Below are 13,591 nucleotides of genomic sequence, written 5' to 3'. Positions count from 1 at the left end.
ATTCGCTGACAATATTGCAGGAATATTCGTTTTTCGGGAACTGATCTCTGTTTCAAAGAGACGCTCGTATACGCAGGAACGGTCAAAGCAAATTAACAAAATATCCAATCTATACGACAGGTCGCCGTGAATTTCTCCGTAGAAAAAAGTAGCTTGTTTTTTATTTTATTTATATCTTTATTTTGTCAATGTGATAATATAAATTTTTATATAGTATTTGGTTATGCAATTAATAGATTCGTTCGTACCCGGATCGTTATAAATTCCATAATAAAAATGGGGCGTGAAAAATCAAAAAGATAATTTATAACAAATCACGAAATGGACAAATAGTAAACACAGGTACAAGAATAATAATTGTTGTCACTAATCATTACAAAGGGGCCTTATCAATTAAGATTATCATTTAAAAACCCTGGCGTTCGTATCTTTATTTCAGTGTTGACGATGAAATCCGCGCTGAATGCTGACTGAGAGTTATTGCAATTGTATTTGTTGTAAATCGATGATGTTTGTTTAATATTTAATTAGTATTATTGTGGACAGGTGTTCTGGATTTCGTGGAAAAGGTGTTTAAAGTAAGTATTAAGTGATGTGATTGCTGGGCGTATATTTATTTGCTAATGTCGCGTGCATAGCTTACAATAGCCACCAATAGAAATAGGTTATCGAGTCGTGATAGTGTTGCACTTTATTCAACGAGTGTAATTTTTTTTTATTTGTTTTGTTATTGATTTATAAAAGGATAAGTGTTAAACAAGTTTGTATTACACTTATGAGATATCTTAGTTTGTCCATGACAATCCCTTAGTATACAGTTTGAGATATTAATTACATACGAAATTGTTCGTATTATTGTATTCCAAGATGATTATTGCACCGCTTTGTGTGTGCACAATATTAAATACAATCTCTAATTAAACAAACATACGCGCGGTTCAATGAATTTGATATGTACATATATCAATGGTTTTCCTCATTACAAGTGTATTAGACATATATTTAAAAACAAATAATGCCCGGCATAAATACAAATAACTAGCTGTCGCCCGCGACTCCGTCCGTGTGGATATATAAAAAAACTTAATATATAAATAAGTTAAAAGGCATAAATTCGAAAAAAAATAGTAAATAGTATCCTATGTCCGTCTCCTGGCTCTAAGCTACCTCCTCACCAATTTTCAGTAATATCGGAAAAGCCGTTCTTTACGTATAAATAGTGTAACTAACACGACTTTCTTTTATATATAGATAGGTAATATAGATATAACTAAAAGGCACAAATTCAAATTATCTTCGTAATTTAGTTTGAACTAGCGTTCGTCCGCTATTCCGTTAGCAGAGAACTTTAAAAAGTAGTCTATATTACGCCCGAGTGCTGTCACTAGCATCCCGTCTAGTTCCGTCGTAATTGAACCAGTCGAATTTTTTGGACGAAAATTTTAAAAATTACTTTTTCGCTATCACCAACGCAAAGACATCTCGTACGAAATATATTGAATCGATATTTTTTGAAGACATTACAATTTTTATGTTAATAGTTTAAATTTAAGTATAACCATTAAGGTAAAAAGATATAACAATTATAATAATGACCATCTTTGATATTATGATATTTGAGTAAAGTATAAATAGAATGGTACATTTAATTTACCTTAATTATGAAAGTAATTAACAAAGGCTTGGAATTTTTTTACTATAAAAAATTAACATAGATTGTCAAAGAAATTATTCAATAAAATGTTGCGATGGAGAAAATCTCACGTAGAAAACATTATGAACGGATAATTCATAATGTTTTATTTTACTTTTTAGTTTCGTTACGAAAGTTTTATTAATTTAACGTGTTACGATTATATGGAAATTGTCAAAAACGATGCATTACACATAATTACAAATGAATTACTTGAAATTCTAAGTTAGATATAGGTTTATGTAACTTTAAATATAATAATTATATTATTTTAATTAAGTATATTACTTTACTAAAATTTGTAACGGCAATCATACTAAATATACCTTAAGCTAAATTAATATCGAATTTTGTGTGAATTTATAATAGTTATCGTGTCACTACTAATAACTAACCTACAGCACTATTCAAACTTTATGCAATTCGTAAATCCGAGATGCGTCAAACAAAATTTTAGGTATTGTTCAGACGTAAAAAGATGTGAAATCCCCTTCCTCCCACCCCAGTGTGCGTTACCCTCCACCTGCTCCACCGACACGGACTCGCAGCAAACTGCGAGCTTTGAATATTACATTTCCGAGCGAATTTTAGATGGACGGCTGTTTGTTTGAAGGTATCTCTGGATCGGCTCAACGATTGTTGATGAAATTTGGCACACCTTTTTGAAAGGATGGGAAGTGGAAGTGGGCTTTCCGGATGACAGAATGCATGGAAAGGGAAGATATTTTCTTTCTGTGCACCCTCTTATCCGTCGATTAAAGGTAGGCAACTCATATGCAATTGCGTATGTCTATGGGCAGCAGTCACTTCGCTATTTCAGCGATTTCAAGTGGCCGCTCGCTCGTTTGCCACCTTTTGATATAATATATATATATATATATATATCAAAAGGTTCATATTCTTTATATATATATATATATATATATATATATATATATATATATATATATATATATATATATATATATATATATATATATATATATATATATATATATATATATATATATATATATATAAAGAATACAGTTTTGGTATACTATTAGTTTTAATAGTATTTCGTTTCTACGCTCAGATATGACTAATAGAGATTGGAAGTGAAGGACGTATTGTGCCGACCTTCCGTAGCGAAAAGGCCTTGATGATGACCGAAATCCGATGTTCAAACTATTTTTTATTTTTCTTGTCTATTATCTGTAGTGTAATCAGTAGTCATATCGTATAAAATTTTGCATAGCTTATAAATTGTTGCTATGGATAAGGTTTTATCATAAATGCATTCCAGTGTTATTAATTCAATCAGATACGCTGCATTTATGATAATGGCTGATTGGAAATAGGATGGAATACCCTTTTGAAAAGGTCGATGTCTTTAAGGGTTTCATACTTCAGGCCTTTCGACTTTAACGTGGGAGAATTTTTATAAGTATTAATACCAAAAAATTTGGTGTTCATCAATATAAAAGACTAGTTGTAGTCCGCGACTCCATTCTTATTTATTATTGTGTGTTATTATGTGTTTATTCAGACCATGTTCTACGTCTATGCAAAATTACAACGAGATCCATACAGCCGTTCCTGAAATACCTTGAAACAAACATGCATCCGTACATCTATCTAAACATTTGAATTTATAATATTCCATAATTCGAAATTCGTAGAATTTGTGGAATCCAGTTGTTATTCCAAACTATTCGACTGTGTTTGTTAACTAAGCATTGACTTAGTTGCACGAATAGGGTGTAAAATTCATGTTTCCTACTTAGAGTTTATTAAACATTCGAATGTAATTTTTTTTTATTTAAAATTTTAGCAGATTTAAAAACATTGATAAATAATGTCTATAATGCAATTACTCGTATAATTTAGAAACATGAAAAAATTTACATTTAGGCTAACAAATACTTATAAGAAGAATTAAGGAAATTATTTTAAAAAATTTCGTTCGATTTCGCGTCACAACACATTCGCTGCAATGCCTTTTGAGATTCAAACGGTTTTCCTTACATTTACAGTCTCGTACGCATGTTTTATTTTTTTTTCCCCAAGTACCGTGTTAAATTGTGTTAACAAATTTATATGTTTGTTGCAGATACAGTAGGGGCAACATTACAAAAACTTTAAAATGTACGCTGTCGCCTCTTTTTTAACAATATTAATTGTTTGTGCTACATCCAGTGTTACAGCGTTAGAAGATTTCAGTAAGTACATAATAAGTGACCTTTGTACTTTATACCCTTTTTAAGACCTTAAAAGGGGTATAAAGTTTAAGACTTTTTGCGGGACCTGAACGTGAAATTTGGACTCAGTTAAAGATAACATTGTCCGTAGTAGCATGGGCTTAAATTTTTAATTTTTTAATTCTGGCATTTTTTTTATTCGCTTAAGTGTGACATGTGTTATTACAATAACAAATTATGTACTTGATATATAGATCTGATTAATATCTAATATATTGATATCGCGAATAAACTTAGACGAAACCACTTATCTTAAAAGTGTATTTTATTAATATCTACAAAAGTACATAACGTTATCTGTGATTATTTGAGGCGGAAATGCTTAAGAATATAATGTTAGGACTAATTTGATATATAAATTATTAAAACGACATAATTACGTGTTAAATATATAACATCAAAATGTAGAATACGCCTTTAAACACACAATCATTGGTAAACGAATTCAATAAATTCTTTTTTATATTTGACACTCTAATATTATATGAGAAAAAGGAGAGTGTTAAAATTAAAAGACAAAGAAAACACTCTTCTGTTTATTTACTCTTTTTCAAACTTTGTAGATTGTTTCTTTTATAGAAAATAATAATAAAATGACGATTTCTCTTACTCAATGCATTACGTACGTGAGAAGGGGAAGGGGGAAATCTATAACGTTATCGCAAATAACCATGATATGTTTGCTAAACGTTCCAAAAATCGATGTACCGACAACCGAACGAACTAGATTACTTATTTATACCCGTTTCACACGAGGACAGAATAGTGATAATACAGTACTGCCATTGTTCAAACGCACATTTCTTGTTGTAAATTGTTCTGTATCGACAGTACTCCACTGTTAACTACTCTAGCCCACTGTTCTCCCCTCGTGTAAAAGATATGTTATGTTCAATAATATTGTCATTGTCACTAGATACGTAACAAACTGCAGAAGCTATTAAAAGCACGTTAAAATCAAACGGCAAACATCGTCAGAAAATCCAGTAGACAAATTACATTTATAATTTATAGTCCATCCATCGAGTCACAGTACACGTAAAGAGATATTATTTATCGTTTATTAAAATTGTGATATAAATGATACGTCGTAAAGTTTAGTTTACAAAGTGATTGAAACATTTTGTCTACACACAGATTCAACAAGTGACACCGTTTATTTACCAATAGTCAATAATAATGGTGAAACTGTGTACGTTACGGAGGACCTGATGAGGAAGCTCGAGGATGAACTGGAGACGTGGCATTGGACGCCGTGGCTGCGGACGAGGACCGAAGTGGCAGAGAATATTGTGAGAGAGGTCGAATGTATTACTGGTGATTCAATCGACAGTTTTCCTGAAGATGCTTTCACAGGTGAGTCTTAAAAAATCTACATTTTTTTCTTCGCAATTGAATTTTTCTCATTAGATAGTTTTGATGTAAGTAATTGGTGTTAATTTTTTTTGACTATACAAAAGAGTAATTATTTAAACTTATACATTAAACTTCCAATTTAACATTGAATTTTTTTTTATTGATGTTATTACCTATAATGTAAGCATTTTTAAGATCAACTTTTATAAATTTAAACTCAATAATTATTGAAATAATTAAATTAAATTACATATAATTTGAATTATAATAATCACTCAAATTACTTAATTACATTTGAAGTCTAACTTATAGTTGCTAATTTGATGAATTGTCGGGTTCTTGTCAAATTATTAACGCGAGATGGATTGCAATTAAAAACACATAGATTTATTATGTGTTTTTTTTTAAATAAATTCGTAAAATTATCCGTTATAATTTTTCAGACCTTTGATCAAATGTTTTCAAAATTGCCACAAATGAATATTTATTTTTGGCAAAAAATAGCTAATTCGCTTATATATTGAGTCATCGAATAGTTTATTACTCGAATGTAACAAAGGCCTTAGTTGTAAGGGCTCGTTTTGCGCAACTCCACGACTAGCGCGTATTTTGCGCGTGAGCAGGATTGACCCCAGCCTGCTTCACTCTCCGAAGAAAGGACAAAATAAAGAATTAAAACGTATATAGCTAAAGTACGCTAGGGGAGTACGAGAGGGCGGCATAGCGCTGTCCATTAAAAGAACTCTCCAAAGAATCCAAACTACCGTTTAATATTGTTGGTGAACTCCAGGAGTGTTATCAGCGATCCAAAATGCTTTAACCTAACAAAGGTCTTAACGTTTCTTATTTGCAGATGATCAATTAAGAAGTGGTGCATTTCTACTCTACGTTTTATTCGGAATATACGCGTTCACACTTTTGACGATTGTATGCAATGATTATTTTATTCCATGCGTCGAATTTATATGCGAGGATTTGAAGATACCGCAGGTTTGTGATATTTTATATTGAATATTAAAAATAAATTACTTCTTACATTGTCTTTGTTAAGTGTCACTAAAATTATAAATATTACTTTATATGAAGCTAACACGGTCCCTAATTGCAAAGTTCTTATTTTTATAATAATCATCCTTTTATAGTACCCAAACGCGAACAATGGGCCTTACACGAATACTTGTGACATTAACAAAATTTGCCTTATGGTTACACGCGAAATACGTTTTTAATTATACTCGTATATTTTGAGTATTATTGAACACAGATTTAAGGAAGAAGTTATGAAATTAAGAATTCTAATTTCAATAATAAGTAGCAATGCTTTAAATTACTGAATACAAAGTACATATTATTTTTATATTAAATTTAAAGCTATCATGGAAGGCAAGCATACTACGAAAAATATATTCTTGTTAAATTATATTTCAACGAACAACTACTAGCTAGAAATGTGTTTCAAGGAATATCTAAGACCTGTTCAATAAGAATCGGATGCCTCATTGAGTGTTAATGATGTGGAAATTTACATCCAATAACTTTGTATACTGAATAACAAGTCTACGTAGAATCTATTACAGATTTTTCAAATACAATTTTATTGGTACAGCTCTTGCCAGCGTTTCCGTTCACACCGAATTAAAAAAAACTAATTGACAGCCTAAGTGTTCCAAAATTTCAAAATCATTGCCTAATTTTAATCAGTTTTACTGTCCTGGACATACCTAATAAATTACATACATCCATCCATCCATCCGTCGCTAAAAAGCTTTTATAAATTGCTATATAATGTACAAAACAAGATTTCTGGTTCACCAGCACAACATTTGAGAAATACATGCTCTATAATTTTTTGTTTAATGTCCTTAATATACTTATAATATTTTTTTTGTGAAACAGAACGTTGCAGCTGCTACGTTTATGTCGGTGGCAACATCATGTCCGGAATTCTTCGTGAACGTGATATCAACTTTTCTTACTGAGTCCGACATGGGTGTCGGGACAATAGTCGGCTCGGCGATATTCAACGCTCTTGGTGTAGCGGCAATTGGAGGTCTCGCTGCTATAAGTGTAAAAAAATATTATATTACTACGCTAATTGTAACATTAAAATTTTATATATGTATGTGGAAGCAAGAAATGCACCAAAATTACAGTTGATAGAAAAGTGTGATAGTGTTTTGTTTAGCCTGCATTTGTTTTAGAAAAAAAGAGAGATTTTTTATAGGATATGGAAAGTAGGAAGGGATAGGTTATAGAATAAAAAGAAAGAGGGTTTGGAGTCCTACAAGATAGTGAGATTTTTTTTTTATAATAATTCAAAAACTATCAATGGCATCATGAAATTCTGCCACTTTGAAAAAAACACCAATTAGCTTATGGGTACAGCAATCTGGCTGAGAGGGTTAAAGCTACATTTATCATATTGAAATAATAAATCCGATTACGGGATGAAAAACTTAAAATTTATTTTTAAACCAATTTATTAAAGCAAGCAATAAAACAATATGTATGCTAAAATAAATATTAAATGTTTGTTTAGGCTTTAATTAGTATTAGATTATTTCATGATTCAATTACTGTTTTGTTTATTGTGAATATTTATTTTATTAATTGGTATTTTCATTTCCAGCCAATCACAATTGACCGTCGTCCAGTAACGAGAGATGTCATCATTTATATGTTCAACGTTGTCGCATTGGTGATAATTGTTTGGGACGGTCGAGTAGAGTGGTACGAAGCGTTAGTTCTTGGCATTTTATACATCACGTATTTCATTGTGATGTTTAACAGTGTCAGGATATTCGCTTTATACGATTCAATTATTGAAAGAAAAAACCGGAACAATAATCAACGTAAGCTTTTTTATGACAAACAAAATAACGCTTGAATACGATCATAATATCACGTAATGAGCTTGAAGTCAGAAATCAATGCTAGTTTAGTTACCTAAGTTTTTAGTAATACAAAAAATGTATGGACAAATGTTTAATGATGTATTCCTTGTTATCCTCTTATTAACCACTTTAATGTATCCTTCGTTAATTACACAAATTTCTTTGCTTCAAGAACTCCATCATTTGTTTTGTTTTCCAGATATCGTAACTAATGATAACAAATCTTCAGTAGAAGGCATTGATAATAAAGGCTTTAATAACAGCGAAGTAGTTATTAGTAATATACCCGAAAAGGTTGCTGTTAACGAGAAAGGTAAGGTGCACATATGCCCGGCTTTTAAAACTGTAGTTAATATTTTTGGGAGTTGCTATTTTGAAATAAATATGAATCTTAATTAACATGATTAAATTGACAAAAGTGGTTGACACACCACTGTGAATAAATCTCCCAACACAAGATAGAAAGTGGGAGATATGTTGGTTGAACCGTTGGAATTTTGGAAATCGAACGTTAAAACAATTCAGTTTGATTAAATCAGTGATGTTATCTTTGTAACTTGTTATTTTATTGCTTTAGCTGAAGAGTTCGAGAAGCCTCCTAAGAGTGTTTGGAGGTATCCAAAAGAAAATTCCTTGGTGTATAGAATTTGGTGGGTGTACACTTGGCCACTCAAGTTAATACTGGCGTTCACAATACCTTTGCCCGCAAGATATAGGAAACTTTATCCACTCTCCTTCATCATGTGTATTGTGTGGATTGGTGTTAATTCTTACTTCGTGTCATGGAGTATGACTGTTATTGGTAAGTCATTCATACATCATCAGCTAACTATACGTCCCCACTGAGAGGCTTGGAGCCTACCCTAAGATAGGAGTGTCTAGGCCATAGTCAACCACGCTGGCCAAGTGCGGGTTGGTTGACTTCACACATATCTTTGAATCTCTTCTCAGATATGTGTAGGTTGCCTCACGATGTTTTCGTGAGAACGTCGGATAAATGTATATATGTAAATTGGTAATCGAAAAACACATTGGTACATGGCGGGATTCGAACCCAGGACCTGCAGATTGCAAGCTGCTGGAGTAATTAAAAAAAACGTTCGTTTCAAAATAACTAGTCACTAGTTTGTCATTTCTTGACCTTTGTTTATTCTTCTGGAATAAAGTTGTTTGGCAATGCAAATCTTAAATCGTCTATGAATTTCGTTTAAGATTGTTTAGTTCATAATTGTGATGTAACAATCCAATTGAATATCAAATATATATTTTTAGGTAGTGATAGCTTATGTTTACGACTTTATATATAAAATATGTGATAACAATATTAATCCCCTAAATATATTTAAGTGATAATATAATTTTGTCGTTGGTCATTATTGATTTTGATAAAAATTTATTTGTTACATACTAATCGCTTAATGCCTAAAGGCTTATGATATTCCGATTGCTTTTCTGCAAATGAACAATCTTATTGGAATATTTGCTTCTACAAAACAATGAGTTTACATTCATAACACGAATGTAAAATGTAAATTGATGCAATATTCCTTTCAATATTTTGAACAGATGTTTTTATTTTCAAGCTCAAAGACTTCTTACCTAAGTTTAATATTTCATCAATAGATGGTTCCTTCATCTGCGAATTACATTACGTTTATTTATGAGTAGGAAGTTGTAACGAGATCCTAGTATTTATTAAATCTTGTAAAATTTCAGGTCACACATTCTTCATACCGGATTCTGTCATGGGGATGACGTTTTTGGCGTTTGGAGGATGTCTTCCTGAGGCGTGTTCTATATTTATAATGTCAAGAAGAGGTATGTTAATAATTTATCGACTTTCATTCTTCTGTCCATTGAAGCATTATAAGGTCATCACCTCCTTGCCATTAGCTCACTCTGTATGGTCAGCATAAAATTTAAAGTTTAAAATAATATGATTTATATTCCCCATTCATCAGAAATTACATCAAACCTAAATATATTTCCAAGATTTCTAAACTGTCGAGACTTTATTTATTAATACTTATTTTTAACCTCAACTTCGCAAGTATTCCTTCCTTTTTATTCGATATTTAGAATTATAACTGCAACTATTCCTTAAGTTCTGTTTCTCCCATAGTTGTCCTATTTTATACCACTAGATAAAGCGTGTTTCAGGATTCCACAAACATGTAAACAAATATGCTTCTAATTGCATAATTGCGTTGTAGCGAACTGTATTGTTTATGTTCACAATGCGTACAGCGATTTGAGTTATTGATTGTGAAGTGTGCTTGATATTTGAACATGTGTATAATTCTGGCAACAGCGAATCATGATTATATGTATGATTATCTGATGTTTAATATGTATTTTATCAATGGCAATCTTGTGTGACCAATGGAGTATTGATTGCGATGTTGACTACGTGAAATGTTATTGTACGGTTAATCTAGTGATAGGAGATATTGTGGACACGTAGAACAAAGCTGATTTAATCTCTTTGCTTCCGTGTGTAGGTAACATGTTGCTTTCAATTTGATTAATGCGTTCAATATATCTTACACTGAGTTAAAATACGTTAAATTATAATTAAATAAAAACATATTTATGCAAATTTTGGTAACGTTAATATAAATAAATATAAAAAAAGGAAATGAATTACAGCATAAGAACGAATAAATTATGATATGTTCAAGAAGTAAATATTAAAATTTAATGGCTTTTACTATCTACACAAAAATTTTTGACTATAGTATCAGTCATCTAAACCCAACAAGATTGTTGGATCAATTTTCCAAAGCTCGGCGAAGTAGTAGGCTAGTTTGGTGCTATTTAAACCCACTGAACAACTATAAACAACCTATACAAAAAGTAATCTTTGTGTAATTAACATAAATATGTATTTCTTTCCAGGTGAAGGAGGGATGGGTGTTTCTAACGCGTTGGGGGCTAATTCTTTAGCTATTCTCTTCGCTCTGGGTGTACCTTGGCTCATCAAAACCTTAACATTAGTAGGACAAGGAGCGGAAAGTAGTGCGGTTTACATAAATTCAGCTGGTATTGGTTTCATCGTAGGTTCTTTATTAGTCGCAGTTACAGCGTTATATATTACGTTATTTATTGGTAAGTTCCAACTGAGAAAAAGAATTGGAGCTGTTTTAGTTGTACTTTACGCCATCTTTATAACATTCGCTATTTTAGTAGAGATGGGTATCATCGTTGATAAAGGTATAGAAATGTGTTAATTATTTAAGTCAGTAATGGTTGTTTTCTGAGACCAAAATCCTCGAACAAAACATATCGTCATTACACTGATTATATGACAAAACAGAGAAAACAATATGTTTTATAAAGTAATTTTGGTCTCAGAAGCCTACGGAAAGAATGCCATACTTGAAGCACTTCAAGCTATCGGTAGAATGATCGTGGCTTGTCGCTTCTTTGTCCTTGTATGGTAATTAGATATATTGGAATTATCAAGGACTGACAAGTTACAGTAACAAATTATCTAAGAGATTTAAAGAATTTACAATGTTGCCGTTAAATTTGAACCGACTGGAAAATTGCATACTGAACGTACGATATATCGCTAGTAATATATTCTTAAAACATTCGGCGATTGTTTATATAGATATACAGTCAGCTGCAAAAAGGCTGTAGCAGTCCAGATATGCAAATATGTAGGAACTCCTAAAGTAATCAATAATAAAAGTACAACAAAAGTCTTCAAATTATTAGGTACATTCACTCTGCATAAACACATCGGAATGTGCACATCGTCAAATATATGAGTTCATTCAAGGCTGCTACGGTCTTTTTGCAGCTGACTGTACATATATGGATCTTCCAAAGTGAATTCTTTTTATATTCTCCAAGAGTGGACTAAAATAACGCCTGCGACGTAAATGTATTTATAAAGGAAATTGTGTAGATATGTTAGTTAATTTTCGTAGTCAATTGTAGTCAATTGTAGTCAAAGTAGTCACTAAGTTTAGTAGTTTTAGAATATTTTGTATAGATTATTATATTTTAAGACATTTCATTCTGAAATATGTGATAACTATTTTATGTATAAAACACATTATTTAATATTTGTTTGTACAAATTAGCTTATGTTGTTCGTAAAATTATATGAAAATAGACCAGTGCTTATTAAAGAAGTACAAAAAATTCTTTAAAGATTTTTTAATGGTTTTTTTTTTCCGGGACATAAAGTTTTGTCTTATTAAAATATTCATTTCAAACAGAACCACGCATAGACACATACACTAAGATTTTTTTCAATAGTGTATTAACTTAAGATCTGACTTTTAGTAACAACTCAACCGGCGGCATTGCCAAAATCAATATGACATCAAAAGTAAAGTAAAGTAAGTAGTGCAAGCAAAAACTGTAATTAAATTCGAAAAGCATGTTTGTTTCATTTTTACGTACGCAACGTAGGCTAAAAAGCCTTCTATACCCTGTTGTATCAAATATACACTTTAAGACTATTATTATAGCTACAAAATTAAATTAAATTAACTAAATGACAGCGAGATCAATACAGGCGTTTAAGAGATACCTTCAACCAAAAATGTATCCATCTAACCAAACATTCACATTTATAATATTAGTAAGACTTTAGCATGTTCTTATAAGGTGATTCACTTAGCACATTGGATACCACTTTTGATATTTAGTTAGTTAATGTATTAACACTGGAGAATGCACGAAACACCAGATATAAAAATATTTGACACAAACATATTTGGCCTTGAGACTATCACCGATGAAAGATAAGTACGAGAAGTGGAAGTAGACTTTCCGGATGAGAGGATGCATGGAAAGGAAAGATATTTTCTTTCTGTGCATCCTCTTCTCCGTCGATTAAAGGCAGGCAACGCATGCAATTGCGTATGTCTATGGGCAACGGTCACTTCGCTATTCAGCGATTTCAGATGTCTGCTCGCTCGTTTGCCACCTTATGATATAAAAAAAGTTGAAAAACGTTAGATGTTGAAAAAAAAAGGTTCGACACAGTTCAGTTAATAACTAATTATATTAATTATTATAACTTTAACTATTTTATTAGTAATGATGAAGTTCATTTATTTTCAGTAGCCTTATTTCCATTCACAATATTTAAGTATAGACATAAATAACAGACAAATTAAGTAACACAAAAGATTTTCTGTGTAAATAGTTATAGTTTCACAGCGTATTTGGATTTTGTGAAACACCAACGACGAGTTTATTTGACAATGAACTTCCAACTACCTTTATATTAGCAGCCGGGACGTACGAGATTTAATTTTGTTCCTTGAATTGCAACATTTCAAAGGATTCCGAGAGCCTTTATGAGATTGTGAAATGAACAATCCAGGCGCAGTATCCAGTACGAATTACACACCGTGTCTGAACAAAGCAATAAAAGTGTAGTT

At 31.4% G+C, this 13,591-nt stretch overlaps 1 protein-coding gene across 1 annotated transcript; it reads left to right on the top strand.

Moving 5' to 3' along the window:
- Positions 1–432: 432 nt before the first annotated feature.
- On the top strand, positions 433–12,352 carry LOC106126436 (sodium/potassium/calcium exchanger 3). Its single transcript, XM_013324107.1, has 10 exons — positions 433–578; positions 3,786–3,894; positions 5,071–5,289; positions 6,143–6,279; positions 7,186–7,356; positions 7,919–8,141; positions 8,383–8,496; positions 8,761–8,985; positions 9,900–10,001; positions 11,082–12,352. The coding sequence occupies exons 2-10, from the start codon at positions 3,819–3,821 to the stop codon at positions 11,411–11,413; spliced, it is 1,599 nt and encodes a 532-aa protein (XP_013179561.1). The 5' UTR covers positions 433–578; positions 3,786–3,818; the 3' UTR covers positions 11,414–12,352.
- The last annotated feature ends 1,239 nt before the right edge of the window (positions 12,353–13,591 follow it).

The sequence above is a fragment of the Papilio xuthus genome, unplaced genomic scaffold (assembly GCF_000836235.2).
Source record: "Papilio xuthus unplaced genomic scaffold, Pxut_1.1 DF825017.1, whole genome shotgun sequence".
In the NCBI taxonomy this organism is placed as follows: domain Eukaryota; kingdom Metazoa; phylum Arthropoda; class Insecta; order Lepidoptera; family Papilionidae; genus Papilio; species Papilio xuthus.
This window is presented reverse-complemented; position numbering and strand designations above follow the sequence as displayed.